The sequence below is a fragment of the Stylophora pistillata genome, chromosome 4 (genome assembly GCF_964205215.1).
Source record: "Stylophora pistillata chromosome 4, jaStyPist1.2, whole genome shotgun sequence".
In the NCBI taxonomy this organism is placed as follows: domain Eukaryota; kingdom Metazoa; phylum Cnidaria; class Anthozoa; order Scleractinia; family Pocilloporidae; genus Stylophora; species Stylophora pistillata.
Genome location: NC_142522.1, coordinates 9,411,961 through 9,428,631, shown reverse-complemented (window position 1 = coordinate 9,428,631; position 16,671 = coordinate 9,411,961). Strand labels below are relative to the sequence as shown.

At 38.1% G+C, this 16,671-nt stretch overlaps 1 protein-coding gene and 1 pseudogene across 1 annotated transcript; both read right to left on the bottom strand.

Annotated features, from left to right (window-relative positions):
* LOC111344392 (uncharacterized) overlaps positions 1-2,828 on the bottom strand; it is an 11,417-nt pseudogene extending 8,589 nt beyond the window's left edge.
* A 258-nt stretch (positions 2,829-3,086) lies between these two features.
* On the bottom strand, positions 3,087-14,941 carry LOC111344393 (uncharacterized). The gene is made up of 12 exons (XM_088757739.1): positions 14,852-14,941; positions 10,169-10,672; positions 9,150-9,258; positions 8,556-8,795; positions 8,405-8,450; positions 7,177-8,213; positions 6,975-7,067; positions 6,781-6,873; positions 6,336-6,509; positions 5,570-5,667; positions 4,688-4,812; positions 3,087-4,320 (listed from the first exon to the last, which is right to left on the bottom strand). The coding sequence occupies exons 2-12, from the start codon at positions 10,630-10,632 to the stop codon at positions 4,169-4,171; spliced, it is 2,631 nt and encodes an 876-aa protein (XP_088613865.1). The 5' UTR covers positions 10,633-10,672; positions 14,852-14,941; the 3' UTR covers positions 3,087-4,168.
* Positions 14,942-16,671: the final 1,730 nt, after the last annotated feature.

Genomic DNA, 16,671 nt, shown 5'->3' with positions numbered 1-16,671 from the left:
TCTCTGAGCAGATTGAATCCGGAGCCATCATTCTAAAATGCTGCATACCGTTGGATGTATAAAGTCAGCGACCGGCCGGTAGTTTCCCGCGTACACCAGGCTTGGCAAGTGTAATTTTATTAGCACTCCAAATTGGATTTATTTCATCAAGTACATTTTATAAACCTAATATTGTGTATTCAAATATAATTTGAGTGCTGAATGTCTTCACCAGAATCAGTAGCAAGTTTAACCATAGGTCAACAAATCACGGTCATAGTCCCCATTTGTCATTCGCCCGTTATCGTGAGCGAAATGCCGATACAAAATATCTATTTCGCATGGCTATCGTACGTAACTTCACACAGATTTTGTCACCTCCATATACTCCTAAACAAATAAAATTTATGGAAATGGAGTAATTTTGAGCCGAAAAACGGCCGCATACGAGATACTTTGAATTGATTACAAGGTATTTTCATTCAGTTTTTGATCATGACCTACCATAACGCCCGATAATCAGCTCCTTCTTCGCCCACGTTTCTGCGGCTCCTTTGCGCCAATGAAGAAAACGGTTACAAAGAAGACTCCAGTTCCTGTAGCAATCCGCGAAAGGTGCTGCAAATCAATGGAGCGGAAAATTACAACTGTAGCGGAAATTCGAAAAGAGGAAATGTAGTACTTTGTCACATCAGTATTAAAACCAACGGTGTAATTTGAGTGAGGCAGAGGGAAAAAAGAGATTTTCTGAAGTTGTGGATTCTATTTCGACGAAGTTTCTTTCAAAACAGAATATTGAGAGCTGCTACTAACCGCAGATTCTGACAGGTTGTCAGGTCCAAGGGTATCTACATTGTCTTGTCCCAGAAGGCTCCAGGCGATCGCATGCATGTAAATACCACTCAGAAAGCGAAATACGGTCCTTAATGACATGAATGTGAAAGGAAAAAGCGTGCTTAGCAGATATCACGAACACCATTATTGCGGAACACACAACATCAAATTGCAGAAGCAGTTAATGATAAACAAATTAATTAAACCAGTGAGTTACCTAGCTTAGTCAATAAACTAATTATCAGCTTTATCTGGCTGCCTGGCATTTTTAGCTCTTAGGTTATTTCGGGCAGCCAGCGCCCCTATCATTGTCTGTACTATTATTATAAATTTTTCTTTCTTGTATATTTTGGGGTGAAAAAAAATAAAGTTGTTGTTGTTGCTGTTGTTATCATTATCAGCTTATTTCAATACATTGTGGAGCAAAAGTAACCAAACTTAAATTCCTATACATCCAATACGCCCGTCGCAATACTTAAAATTATTTTGGTATTTTGACATAGTGGTTAAGGATAATCAACGTCATATCAGTGCTGGATTCTGTAGAAGTATGAAATAGATAGGTATATATCGCAAAAATAAGATCTTTCAAACAAGAATATCTTTGGATAGGAGTTATACAAATTCAATCAAATTGTTCAGAGCAAACCTCATAGCGCTAAGAATCGTGAACTTCTCTACAGACTCAGCAGCAATTGTGATAAAAGCCATAACATTTATCTCTACCATGTTGAAACATATGTTCACCAAAACCGAAAAGAAGCCGAAGTAAACGAGCGGAAGCCAGCTTTGATGATCGCCAGTACACAGAAAGCACCGATTGAACAAAAGAGGGAGAGAGATGGCCATGAAGACTGTTGCCAAAAGGTGCCAAGATTTTCGCCTACCAATTCTCTTTGAAACGCAAGGTAAGTTTTACCTGATCACCGAGATAACCAGAAATTAGATGGGAGAAAAGAATGCGTCTGCAATTTCACCAACGAGTATCACCAGTCCTGCGTCTGAGGCTGAAAGTTCAACAACTTTCATGAAGAACAAAAGCTCAAATAACTGTAGGAGCTGTCGGTAGAAGTCGTTGAAGACATTTCCAACTGCACATGCTAATCTTACCCTGACCTGCACCTTAAAATAGCGCAGAAAGAATCTTATGGCCGAGCTCAATCCACTCTGTGTTATCAAACTGGCTCCGACTGTGAAAATTCAATACCGCGGAATGGTAAAAGAGATAGAGCTTATAAACTGGGTTTCAAAGAACGCCTTGTAGAAAATATCAAAGACGGTGATGGGTGTTTTCTTGGCCCCCAAAAATCTTTAACTAACCACGGAATGAGAAAAAACAGTGCATGTCAATGATTTTGCAATGACCATAATATTTAGCATCGTTTGGAGACCATGGAACTAATGCCTGAGTACTCTTCCTCGTTGAAGTTTGAAGGATTCTTTCTGGAGTAATAATTTCTGAAAGATCTCATAGCAACACGACGATTTCAGTTCGATCTTTAACAGAGTGAATTTCAAGAATGAAGTGCTTCCAAAGTTAAATTCATGACTTTAATATTCATGGTAATGCTTTCTCACCTAGTAAACCTCTTTGCTTCTCTTACACAAACAGAATTATCGACCATGAATAGCCGTGTGACCAAAACTGATTTGGATCTTGGAAAGGTTATCGAGTTGCTAAAAAATGGAGTCGTCAATGACGCACATAACTGTTGTTATTTGCATAACCTAAGGAATCGAAACGTGTCTGAATTCACAATTAAGGTGTGTGAAATACAGTACAGTTGGAACTTTTACGTTCTTTATCTCAATCCCAGGAAATGTTGATTTAGAGTTCAACTCTCTACCAAGAACACTGGAAAGGATTCTGTTTTAAATTGTCACCAAAATAGAACTCATTTAGATCTTTGTCTTCTTCTAAGAACGCTGATTTTGAAATCAGTTTTTGTAATTCAGTGCCTTGAGGACATTGTCGTCAATCAGCCACCTTCCATGACCTTCATGTTTTCTGGCATTTTATCAATATTATAACCGTAAGGGAAAGTTTATCTAGCGTACCTCACTTGAAAGCCTAAAAGTTAAGAGAGTGGCTTCATTTGAGTCAGAAGTTATTGCTAGCCGGTAAGCTGATCCTTTAAATGTAGCCATCCATCCAGGCTATAAGTTACATAATGGTGACTGATTAAGATAATAGCATAAGTTAAAAGTAGGTAATTTAATTGGAATCAGAAGAAGATCATGTATGGATCTTGAAAGCTCAAGATTGAACAAGATTGAGTATAACAACCTTTAATGTCAGCCAACGTGTAGAACGTACAAACTACGTATTCAGAGCCCGCCGACTTGTCAGCGGTTGCCAATGATACCAAACATTGTTACAGATGAGATGATTATCCATCTCCGCTGTCCTTCTAGCGTTTAATTACGTTAGGGTATGTATAACTGTAGACATCGTTACCTCTGCAGTATAAATTCTTTACAACTCTCTTAACTGTAAGCTCAACACATTTTTATATTTAACCTTTTTGGGATCTAGCAAAGCAAAAGCATCTGTATGAGAATAAAAAGAATTGCAAAGATTCTGTGTCCAGTTAAAGAAAGTGCTTAAAGACTGCTATCCAACAAAAAATAAAAATCATAGTCGCATGATGGGCCCTACTCAAGCTTTTTTCTTTTATTATGAAGAATTCCGCTACGTGTTCTCGGACAGGATGAACTAGTAACGAATTCATCTCCGATTTTAAAATAAAAGATAATGACTGTACACAGGTACCGCAGTCTCGAATGTTCAGCATTAATCTTTACTGGAATCGACGGAAAGGATTTAACTCTGCGACTTTGGATTATGCTAAAAGTAACTTAAACAAGCAAAGTATTGATTTCCAGTAAGTTCCTGTTAGAAAAATGAATTAAGTAAAAGCGAGTGTATCTTGCATCCAGATTATTGTTAAATTCACATAGAAAGGAAAATCATCGCATCTTCCTAATAGAATGGCGAGTCGACACAGAAACTGACCATATGTACCGTACCTAATTCACGGTTAGGTAAGGTGTGAGTTGATAAAAAAAAAAAATTAATAAAGCTAACTGTAATTATTGAACTGTAGAACTTAGAAAGCTATTTCTTCGACGTTCGGAGATTATAGTAAAAACATATTTTCAATTTCTTGTTGACTATAATAGACCTGTGAAATATAATATTATTAACCAGGCTTCCCAACACCGAGATAAATAAGTCACAAATACCTTTGTTTAAATGATATTAATTGTCAATTTTGTCTTTGGACGAACTTTGTAATGATGTTTAGAATGGTCGATCAAACAACACCGACATATACTATACTTGTGGCAGAAACTATAGTTTTGTATCTTCGGAAAAAGAATGCACCGCAGTGATAGAAGAAGTTTGATTTTTATCCAAGCAGACGTTCTGCGTTACTTCATTTTCGCGTGGAACTTGGATATCAAACGATGATTGGTCAGCTTGATCCTCTAAATTCTGTGACCCTAAATAGGTGAAATGACAAAAAGTAAGGTTGTGCATTGGAAAAGATACAACGGCATGTGGCTGTAATAAAATATCATGCCCTAAATATCAAACACTGTAGAGGATATCATGTGGCTGTAATAAAATATCATGCCCTCAATATGAAACACTGTAGAGGATATCATTCAACACAATACAACCTGGTAACTTACCCGAGGAGTAAATGAAAAAATTACAACACAAAACTGCAGAGCCCCTTTGATTACGATATGACATATCGTCTGAATTGTAGAAAGGGCTGAGAGATATGGGAGCGCTATGCAGTTTATCTTGATGATGATACTTTAGCTCAAGAACCAAAATCATACAAAGAATTTGTATTTTTACCTTTACTTTTGATGCAACTTTTTGATGGTTGGAAAAGCAAAACCAACAGGAATCCGACCAGAGTTAAGGTCCCAGGTGTCATCGCAAACACAAGCCGCACGTACTCGCCAACCGCCCTGTTTGAGCTGAGTTGAATTGAGGAAGGGAAATTTAGCAAATACGACCATTACATTCGTAGATGATTAAAAGTTTCATGGCGCTAAGATTTTTTTGATCTGAGGCAGAAAAGTGGACTCGACCGAGAAAATTTTAGCTGGTTTGAATCGAGAGAGAGGAAAATTTAGCCGATCAAAACCTTACATGAGGGATTGAACAATGATAATTGAGTTGAGCTGAATGCCATTTGGTCTGAAATCGTTTGCTTGATTTCAAAATCAAACGAGGAAGTAGCGCAGGTTTGATTAAAAAAAACAACAAAACAAGTATGATTTCAGATCAAAGTTTGAAAGACTCAGAATGTTGAAATCGCAAAATTCATTCGTTCAAATACAAGTTTTTTAGTCTGTACAAATACTTTATTGATCCAGTATCGTCGAGATGGTTTGAAATCTGATCGGTAGCTGTGTTTTAGTAAAGCCGACTCATGGGCTGAGAAAAATATGCGATTTAGAGAAGAAAATTGTGCGATTCGTAACTAAATCGCACCGTTTAGAGCCAATCAGATTGCGAGGATCATCTCAACGGTACTTTGAAATAGTGCAGAAAAGTGGGTGGATTCGACCAAGGATAAGCAATTTCTCTACAAAGTGAGCACCAAAAAAAAAAATCATTAGTCATCTGGTTTGAGCTCTTGTAATCTTTGAAGTTCGTATTTTTTTTCAGTACGAATACTAGTCTATTTTCCATGTAAATGACCTGTTTTTCAAAATGTGGCTGACTTACCTTTCCTCAGGGTACAACTTCTGTATACAAATGATTAGTCCACCGCTTGAAATTCTGGCGATCACAGTGATAGTGGCAAATACTGATCCACTGGTTTCCTGAAAATTGACAATTTATAGACCAAAATTATATACGGCAGTGCAGAGCTAAACGCGGTGGACTCATGATTTGATCTTCCAGATTTAGCTGCTGGGGAAGGACATCCATCACAGGGGAAGGACATCCATCACACAGTAATCTCGTGCGTGGGAAATAAACGTCTCCTACCCCTCCTTCAGGAAACAAGACCTCCATTTATTCGTCCCTATCCGAGAAGACTACAATTTCTAACATTTCTTGATGTTATAGAAAGGAAGCATATTCTTCTAACTTAATTTGAGACCTTGAGTGTTGGTCCGGCCGGGGCTCGAATCCTCGACACAACAACAGTTTAGCGCTCTATCCATTAAGCTAACTGGGAGTTTAAAGAACTATGAGGAAGAACTGGCGAAATACTAAGGGTATTTTTCTTATACGTTAGTATGACATCCAGGGGCCTCATGCTGCTTAGGCTGGGATACTTGTTTGCAGACTGTGCCTAATTTTTTTTTCCTAGTGGATTTCATAAAGTCACCAATGATTTCTACAATTAGTTCCAACTTCACCAAGGATTACTCAATATGCAATCGGGGGGATAGCTGGCTAAGAGTAAAATGTCTTAGGGAATTCTCGTATCCACTCTTTCCAAAAAAAACTATTAATTTAGTTCAAAAATTGTAACACTAACCTTATTTTCTCCAATCAATTCTGTAATGAAGACAAGTACCATGACGTACATAATCGACAGACCGCTTCCTATCATTACCACTGGTGCATAGGTCGACTGTTTCGTGGGGACGGCCAGAAAATAACTCCAAATGGCACCACCCGTCACAAGGAAAGCCGCCAGTATGTAGCTCCACTTATTTTCGTGACCAATAAAACATTGAAATTTAGTAGAATCACATGACAATTAACAATCATTTTTTCCTGAGCCTGAAAACGCAAATCCATTGATTTATTACTTCCAGCCGCAAGGGAACCGATAACCAATGACCAACGATCAATGACCAATGGATTTATAGTGGCAAGCATTCTGAACGTCAAAATGTAATATAGGGATCACGCGATCTTCTTGTTAAATGATAGCTGTTCATTATGTGACTTATCTAACGGCCATACCTTAAGCTTACCTTACTTCCGATCTTGCTACTAAGTCTGTTGCATATCAAGCTTGACAAGGAGGAACTGATCAGGAGAATAAGTGGGATGTAGGCGATAGCTTCCTGATAAGAGGAAAGAAACATAATATAATCACACTCAATAATTTTTTAAGCAAGAGAACACTCGAAATCGTAAATAGAGAGGACTTTAATATATATAATACCTTTACAAATAGCAGCCTTTCAGTAAGGAATAACGGTAAATAACTGTATACAGTGTCCTGTGCAAGGCGTGTACATGTGAAAATAATGGCTACCTGAAAAAGAGAGACATCAGAAAAAAGAGGAAGAAAAAGTACGGAAAGTGTTTTAAAAATACTTTAGGAGCAAACAGGAAAGACTGTAAAAGGCTTATTTGTTTTTTACCTTATACAAGTTTGGATCTCTCAGCCAATCTTTGATTCTTTTTGGACGTTTCCTCTTAGACTGAACACTTTCCGGTAAAACATGAGGACCATGTAGATCAGGATTTGCTTCTACATTTGAGGAATTATTGTTTCCTTTGTAAGATACTATACTTTCATCGTTTTTCCAACTTTGTCTCAGATAATTCTGAGCACTTTCATTTAGGTTTGTTGTTTCTCCATTCAATTCATTAAAAACCAATTCCTTTGGCTGGTCCTCGAGCATTGACGGCATTGCTGGAAATACAGGTGAACTGAAAGTCACGGCCTTGTTTGGCTTCCCAACTGAAGTATTCAAAACATTTGCTTTCACCGCATCTTCATTACGATCACAGGTAAATCCAAAGCTAGGCAGTCTATAATCATCTCCATTAGGGATTGCAGGGTGGCCGCATTCACTTTGCCCGTGGTCGGACGAAACTGACGCTTCAGAGAAGTCTTTAATCATGGTTTCTTTGTCATTTCCAATTTTCCTCTCTCCTTTATTGCTAGAATCCATTCCAAGGGACGTTTTCCAGATTTTTTCTTCAGGAATGGTATCCATCTCTTCTTTCTTGCAATACTTTCCTCCAGTTATGTACTTGTCGTATTCATTGTCCTCTGCTGCTTGATGTCCATTGCTGCCAGTATATGTTGCTTGCCTTTCCTCTGCGTGGTGCAGTCTAGAAAAGAGTCCGTTATAAACCCGAAACAGGAGACTATTCTTACGTTCGCGATCTAAATTTTCTACTTCTAAACATATCCAATTTTTCGTGTCCTCGCTTTCTGGATTGTTGCGTGCCATTTCAGTGTCAGGATTTGATTGATTGTGATCCGAATCATTTTCTTTGTCTTTCAATAGAGCGTTGACAGACTTCCGCAAAAAACTTTTCTTTCTTTCACGCTGCTCTCGGCTTAGGATATCTTCACTTTCGTTGAGGTCATGCTGGTAGGTTTCAAATTGAGACGAAGCCATAATCATGTCCACAAATCTATGGGCAAGACTTTCTTTAAAAGAGTCTCCCATGAAAGAAATAAAACAAAGTCAGTTTGTACACTTTTGCATGAAGCTCCCCTTATAAATTCTCAACATTATAAATGGCATGAGCAATGTGTTTACACTGTTGACTGAAGTGAATTCATTTTTCGGAAATAATTATTCAAATAAAAGTGTATGCTGCTATAAAATTGCACATTCTATATAGACTTACCTGCATTTTTACTTCCAAACGGTGTCAATATGATTCCAGGAGCATTCTGCAATAGAAAAGGAAAAAAGCGAAATAAAGAAGGTGCCAGTACCAAATATTTGTTCAGTCACAGCTATCATTTCGTGGCTTTACTAACTTGATCTTGACTTACCATAATACTTGAATATGTGCTATTTACGCGTAAACGTCTCTGAGGCTCTTTTGTAGGAGTGTTCTTGCAGTCAGTTTCATCGTATTTTCCATCCTTTTCGCTCGCTGCAACTTGATCTTCAATGCTACCAACACACGTTGATTTCTCCCCCTCTTCGTTCAGTTTTTGAGGTTCCTTTGCACCAAAGAGAAAGATGAATGCAAAGAGGACTCCTGTTCCAGTAGCTATCCATGAGAGGGACTGGAAACAAAAAGCAAGGGAAATGACTAAAAAGGATGTCTTCACTGCAAGTAAAGCTAAGGAAAGGAAGTTCTAACGAAGTAATGAGAGGATAACCCCGGCTGCGCATCTCTTAGCATACCATGTAGTTTGAGTTCAACAGAGGGACATTGCGATTCCCGGCTATAAGTTTTGAATATGCATCTTTGCGAAGTTTCTTGACAGGTGCTTCTTACCACAAAATCTGGTAATCTAACAGGACTCGAAGTGACTTTGCCATCAACCGTTTGACATCTGTAGATATCTTCCATTGGCTTATGCAGTTTTTCATCACTAGAGTGTATTAATTCTAAACAGATTAGAGAAACTTCTAACCGTAAGTTCTGGAGGGCTATTAGCTTCCAGAGCATCGCCATTGTCAAGACCAAGAAGGCCCCAGGCGGTGGCATAAATATAAACACCACTCAAGAAGCTGAACATTGTCCTAAATTTGACAGGTAAACGAAACAGAAGAACTTCATTTAAGATTACATACACATCATGATGGCGTGTACATACATTAAAGGGTTGGTTCATGCTTAGCGTGCGCAGATATGGATGCAAGTGGGAAGTTTGGAGAGAGCAAGAAAAGCGTAAGAGTTGCTCGAGGCGCAGCCGAGAGCAATTCTACGCTAACCTTTTTTTAAATTTAGAATTAGGGTTCCGTAAAAAAGAACACAATACCACTTGCAATAATCAAACTAGATTCTTAACTTTCTGAATCACTGTTCGGAATTTTTTATTTAACAAATGGTAAACACCACAGCGTACACTATTGGGTTATGGATGCACGCGGGAGGTTGCTAAGCACTAAAGAAGCGTAAGAGTCGCTCGAGGCGATAGCCGAGAGCGACTCTAGCTACTTGAGTGCTTAGCAAACCTCCCAAGTGCATCCATAACTCAATATTGTGCGCTGTGGTGTTTACCATTTGTTAAATAAAAAATTCCGAACAGTGATTCAGAAAGTTAAGAATCTAGTTTGATTATTGCAAGTGGTACTGTGTTCTTTTTTACGGAACCCTACTTCTAAAATTAAAAAAAGGTTAGCGTAGAGTTGCTCTCGATATATTGTAGCTAAAGAGTTCCCTTTAATTTAACAAATCTTACGCGACCAGAAAAAAACAAGCGCGCGCGGAAAAATAGTCTTTGCATTTGTTCACGTCAGCAGCGTACACCCACGGGCAAATGGGGGACGCTAAATTGACCAATCAGAGCGCGCGCTTTACTTTGGTTATGTTATAAATAATTTTCATACAACACTATGAACATGAAAATGCTAGACATGGATGGTGAAAACAAAAATGTTTTTCAAATTGACATTATTTAAGATTTAAACTGCGTGGTTGAGAGCAAACCTCATCGCACTAAGAATTGTGTATTCCTCCACAGAAACAGCTACAGTCGTGATGAAAGCTAAGTGATTTATCTCCACTACGTTGAAACAGATGTTTATCAACGCTGAAAAGAAACCGAAATTGACGAGTTGAAGCCAGTTTTGCCGATTGTTGCAAAACATGCAGTGGTTGAAGAAAAAGGGGAGTCCGATGGCCATGAAGATTGTTGCCAAACAGTGCCAAGACTTTCTCCTGCCAATTTTGTTGGAAAGAAAAGGTACGTTTACTTTATCACCGAGGTACCCAGCAACTGGTGAGAATGACGCGTCTGCAATTTGTCCGATTAGCATAATCAGTCCAGCCTGTGAAGCTGAAAGTTCAACAACTTTCATGAAGAAAAAAAGTTCAAATGACTGTGCGAGCTGCCGGAAGAGGTCGTTGAACACATTTCCAACAGCGCACGATAATCGATCCTTAACTCGCATCTTTAACAAGCTTTAATCCAATCTTCTCACCCTCGATAGCCTATATAAAAGGGAGAGAAAAGATAAAAACGCAAAGAAAGAAAAAACATTAGCACATGTCACTCCATGAACCACAAGGATATTTAGAGATGAGTCACTAGAAAACCTTTGCGTAGATGTTTTAAATACAGACCTATGTGGCAAACCAAAAAAGGGAAGAATTTACTGCAATCTTAACGGAACGTATATGTGCACGATCCTTCGCAGTAAAGCACTATTTAAGCAATAGTGAGGTCAGTGGTTCGAATCCCGTACAGGCCTGAGTTTTTTTCAGGTCTGATTTTCACTATTGCTTAAATAGTGCTTTACTGCGAAGGATCGTGCACATATACGTTTCATAACCGCAGTTCATATATATGTATTTCATATGTTTCTTGTTTGATTTATCATCTACGGGTTTATGTCGAATTAATTTGATGGCCTGCTCCCAGTTGGCTTGTTAGCTCAATTGGTAGAGCGCTGCACTAGTATCGCAGAGGTCAGTGGTTCGAATCCCGTACAGGCCTGAATTTTTTTCAGGTCTGATTTTCACTATTGCTTAAATAGTGCTTTACTGCGAAGGATCGTGCACATATACGTTTCATAACCGCAGTTCATATATATGTATTTCATATGTTTCTTGTTTAATCTTAACGGACTTAACAAATTGATCTCTATAAACTAATTCCGGTCGATTATTGAAGGGAATGATGGCTTGTAAGCCGGATAATGGATGGAAAGACATCAAAGACATCACATCCTGATCAAACGTCTCTAACTCTGACCACAGTATAAAACTGAACAATGCATCTAAATGACTTTACGTTAACTAATGAATTGGTTCCAACTTCGCGTGCGTGTATCGAGATAGGAATCCATGCAGGAATATTGGAGAGCACGAGAGAAGCGTAACTTGTAATTTCTTGGGGCACAGCTGAAAGCAACTCTAGTTTCCTGAGTGCGTCTTTAAACGTCTCATGTACAGGAAGAAAGGGTTTTATTAAAACAATGTCAGTTATATCAGGTAATCCTGGTTTTACCCGAAAACTGTGACTTACAGACGAGGCAAAGCGTAGTAGATTCAGTATGCTCGAATTGTTGTTTACTAGCATTCACAGCCGGGAAATTGCGCAGCATTGTGTCGAAAATTCCGAAATTGTACGATTTCAAAAGTAGAATCTTACACTTGGCAACTCTTTAAGGACATATCAACACTTAAAAAAACATATTTACCGTTCGGAAAACGAAGTCGAAATATGCGTGGGAGAGGTACCATGCTCGAACTGTTGTTTACTGGAATTTACGGCCAGAAAACTGCTCAGCTTACACGGTTTTAGACCCCATTTTACAACAAAATCTTCTTTTGAGCAACATTTTGGGAACGTATCATATCAGAAGGATTCCCAACGTGACAAAGCCTCACTTGAAGTCAGGAAGCTATGTTTTCCTTTTATAGCCATAGTTCGAATCGTGTTTGGGAACGAAGTATCAAAACGAGTATTATTTATTATATTTACTTTTCATTTTGAGCTCTAAAACGTCTATCTCAGTTGGAATGTAACGGAAAACAAGCTTGGAGGGTTTGAAACCTCGTGGCTAAACACGACGCAAATTATTACCAGCTCAAGAGTTTTATTTTCCCTTTCATTACTATGCATGGAAGAAAGAATTAACTCGTTTTGTAGAGTCCACCGGTAGTGATATTAAAGAGCCACACTCAACCAATGTTCTTTGCGCACAATCGTTATTGTCACGGTATCTGGGAACTCGATACTTTTGCTCTCAAACCAAACTGAAACGGCAAAGAACATTACAGTGGCAGTAGCTTTTGCCGGTATTTTCATGGCAAAATAGCAGAAGGAGTGTTACGTATGATGCACGATCCTTCGCAGTAGATAGCGCTATTGATGCAATAGCGAAAATCAGACCTGAAAAAAAAAAATCAGGCCTGTACGGGATTCGAACCACTGACCTCTGCGATACTAGCGCAGCGCACTAAAATCAGGTCTGATTTTCGCTATTGCATAAATAGCGCTATGTACTGCGAAGGATCGTGCATAATACGTATTTAATACCGCAGTTCAAAATATATGAACTTCATATATTCATTGTAAAAGGAGTGTTATCACCCAGAGAACTACTACTGTAAATCGCTACTTTGGAAGAGATATATCGACGACGTTTTCTGTCTTTGGAACAGAAACAAAGACAAATATAGAAGAAATAGTTTAACTGTTTTTACCAGTTTAACCAATTCAACTAGTTTGTGCGTTTTGTCAGTCAGTTTAATCCTTTTGGCCAGTTTGACTGTCTTAACCAGTTCAACTAAATCGTTTTGCCCAGGCTAACCATTTCGACTACTTTGACTGTCTTAAGCTAGTTTTTTCGTTTTGTCCAGTTTTACGATTTCGGGTATTATGACTGCTTTTACCAGTTTAACCAATTTAGCTTGATTGTTTGTTTTCTCCCGTTAAAGCTTTTCTGTTAGGTAAACCAATTTAGTTCGATTACCTGAACTTTTATCCGTGTCATTTACCAGGTGCAAAGAAAGGATTCGTGCATTAAGAGGATAAGCGGTACGCTTTCTATCCTGATGACTAAATTCGTCCCTCTCCACGTTTAATAAAAACCCACAGCGTTTCAAAATACGATGAAATTTAGGAGAAATGTGCCTCTGGATTTGACCTCCCCAGGAGTGAAAGGTCACTCTAAAACTTACGTGGGATTAGGCTTGAGATCGATTGTAAACGCATCCTCGTCCGATGGTCACCCAAGTGCTGAGAGGAGCTTTTTATTTGATTTTCATCCGAAATGCTGTGTTGCAGAGCTTTTGCAGACTCGCTGATCGTGTTCTTGACAAATCCCCGGGCTGTCTTTCGCTCATTCTACGCTTTAAATTGATCTAGTCAGCTATATAATACGGCGGCTTTCCTTCGTACACGACGACATTTTTGTGGTGGCTTCTTTATCGCGAACGCGGAATGAAACGACAAAAATACGTACTGCAATAGGCGATAGACACTTAAAGAAACTAGGGTATAAAAAGCCGGTTCTCGATCAAAATTGCAAAATTTGGTCGAATAATATTACACACAACTTGAAGATAGGCTTTCCTTTTCTGTAACACGGAAAATACAGAGAAAGACCACAACCCCTAAAATACATCCTGGTTAAGAGAACCCACCGACAGGGAAAAAAAAACCAACTGCCAAATTTTGCAACTGTAGATGGCTTAAAACGCGGGAGCAACCAGTTAGTTAAAATGCATTATATGTAGAAAATCTGATAATGTTAAAAAATAAAACCTTTGTCGTTATTTTTGCATTTCAAAGAGTCCTCTTCGTCTCTTCCAAGCCAAAGTCTTCTAAAAGATTAAAATCAGGGAACTCACTCACGCCATTTGACAGAATGGGAAGATGTTTCAGTTTTCTATAGGTAGACAGGCAAATATACTATAGATTTCGAACAATCAGAGCGCGCGTTTTGTGTTAGTTATGACATGAAATGTAATATATATTTATACTCTTTTGGATACCACAATGCTCTGCCTCCTACAACTCATGAGTCATAGTCTGGTTTGCTTGGGTCTCTCGGCTTTTTAAAAGGTTCACAAAAAAGGCGAAGCCTCAGAAGCAAGAGTCTTAAAATGATTGAGCGAGTTCAATCCAATCTTACTTAGTTTGCGTTTGCACTTGCGACAGATTGGGTTATTTCCGTACCCACATTGTTATATTAATCTTAACGCGTAAAAGCATAAAATAAACTAAATATGATTTCTATTTTTTTTTTCCCATAAAATCCTGATATGGGCAAAATTACCGCAGATCCAGACGGAATATAAAAAGTATTGAAATCAAATGATAGGCATTTCCGTAGTATCTGTTTGGCTGACTCACCACACGGATCTGTCAACTCATTGCCGATCTCTATATTTCTACTAACGCATGGAAATGCCCTGTCAAAGGTTCAAATCGGTCTAAACCACAGAGTTTCCTACTGAATCACCTTAGTTTTCGATGTCTTTTTCCTTTACGTTTTTTTTTTTTTTTTACAAAATACTTCCGCAGCGCGAAGAGTGCGGGTTGCTATATGATTAGTTAAATTAGAAAAAAAAAAAAACGCTGTACGTGCTACATTGACCCTAAGTATCCCAACACATGACCGGTAAAAATGTTATTTTACACATCTAAATCGTCCTTACCTGCTGCTGGTTCGAAGATCTCTTAACACAGCGATGCCATCAGCTATTGAATTATGCGTCTAATTCATCTCTTGCAGTGTTACGTTATTTACGTGAACATATCTATTTCAGGCGTGTTGTAGCGCAACTCGTACCTTAAATTATTTCCTCCACGTGCTTAACTTATTAAAGCTTTAAACAGGTGTCACTGTATGGGATAGAGGTGAGATGTTTTTAGTCGCTGCAAATTAACTTTCCAAAGGACTAATTCAGACTCGTTTTTAGTTATAAAGCCTTTATGCTCATTAGTGCTAGACAGTTTGAAGAACAAGGTATGTCGGGTGCGGAAATAAAAGCTTGAATAAAGAACGTACTAAATCGCATCAATCAAGTTTCAAAATATTTTTAGACTGAAATTGATATGCAACTTAAATTCTCTTGCTTTTTAATGCCGAATTAAAAATGTAGACAAATGATTTAGCGAGGGTAGATAAAAATAAAAATTCTAAGATTTTGTGATCGGCTGACTTGTACAACGTGATAGTGGGTTGTGACAAAACAACCTCCTTGACGTTATTATCGTGGTGTAATAGCTGAGATGTAACCTCTATTATCCAATGATGGGGATGTGGGAAGAACAGGGGAAAAGTTTGCAAGTTGCACCGTGCCAAAGGCGTTTGATAAACATACTTTTGAACTGTTTTATCAATATCCCAATAGGTTGTTAGCCCGGTAAACCACTAGAAGGTGCAGTCTATTGCTTTTTATAATACACTTGGCTTTTTCGGCCGATAAAACCAGAAGTGTCTGACTGCAAAACATCTCGGTTATAAACCACGCAGTTATCGACAGCCGCACATATTTTCGTGACAGTCTTGAAGTGATAATGCTATTGACTGGCAGATTAGTGATCAACTTATGAAAAAAGGAAATCACAAGCAAATCCAGAACCTTCATCTGGATATTTGCACGATTTCCGGCTCATTAATGACACTGTTATCCTCTCAGCCATTACTACTGTATTTCCACTGTTACTTTTACTGTCATTTTTAAACAAAACTCGGTCATTATTACAGCCACTTTCACTCTCCTTTCCATCCTCTCCAATTAAAAAAAAAAAAACAACAACAACAACAAAAAACAGTAACTGCGCACAAGTACAAGAATCTCGAATGTTCGGCGTTAAACTTCACCGAAATCGACTGAAAGGATTAAACTCTAACTGTGGATTACCAAACGTAACTTTAACAAGAAAAATAATAACCATGAAAAGTAGTTGAAAAGTTACTGATTTTCAGAAATTTTCTAAGAACTAAGTAAATGTGACTGCATCGTGCATTCAGATTATTGTTATATTCACAAAAAAAGGAAAAAAAAAAACGCATCTTCCTATTGGAATATATGGCCCAGTCAATATAGAAACTGACCATATGTTTCGTACCTAATTCACGGTTATAGAAGGTGTGAGTTGATAAATATAATGAAAGCTGACTATAAGTATTGAAGTTTAGAACTTATCTCTCGATCAGAGATTATAACGATCAGAGATTATAAAGATATATTCTATTTCTTGTCGACTATGATAGACTTGTGATATACGATATTATTAACGCTTAAGTTCTGTCCAAACGGTCATGATGGTTGATGATAGTTTCACTGATTATCACGCGCGTTTGAGCGAAAACTATCATGCACCGGCTATCACTGACTATCATCATTCGACTATCATCAGCTATCATCATATACTTTGGACATGTTGAAATTAAACATAATAGTTGATGATAGTTTTGCCACTTGGACGAGCGGATGATAGATTTTAGGCCACCTGTTTTTCTAAAAAC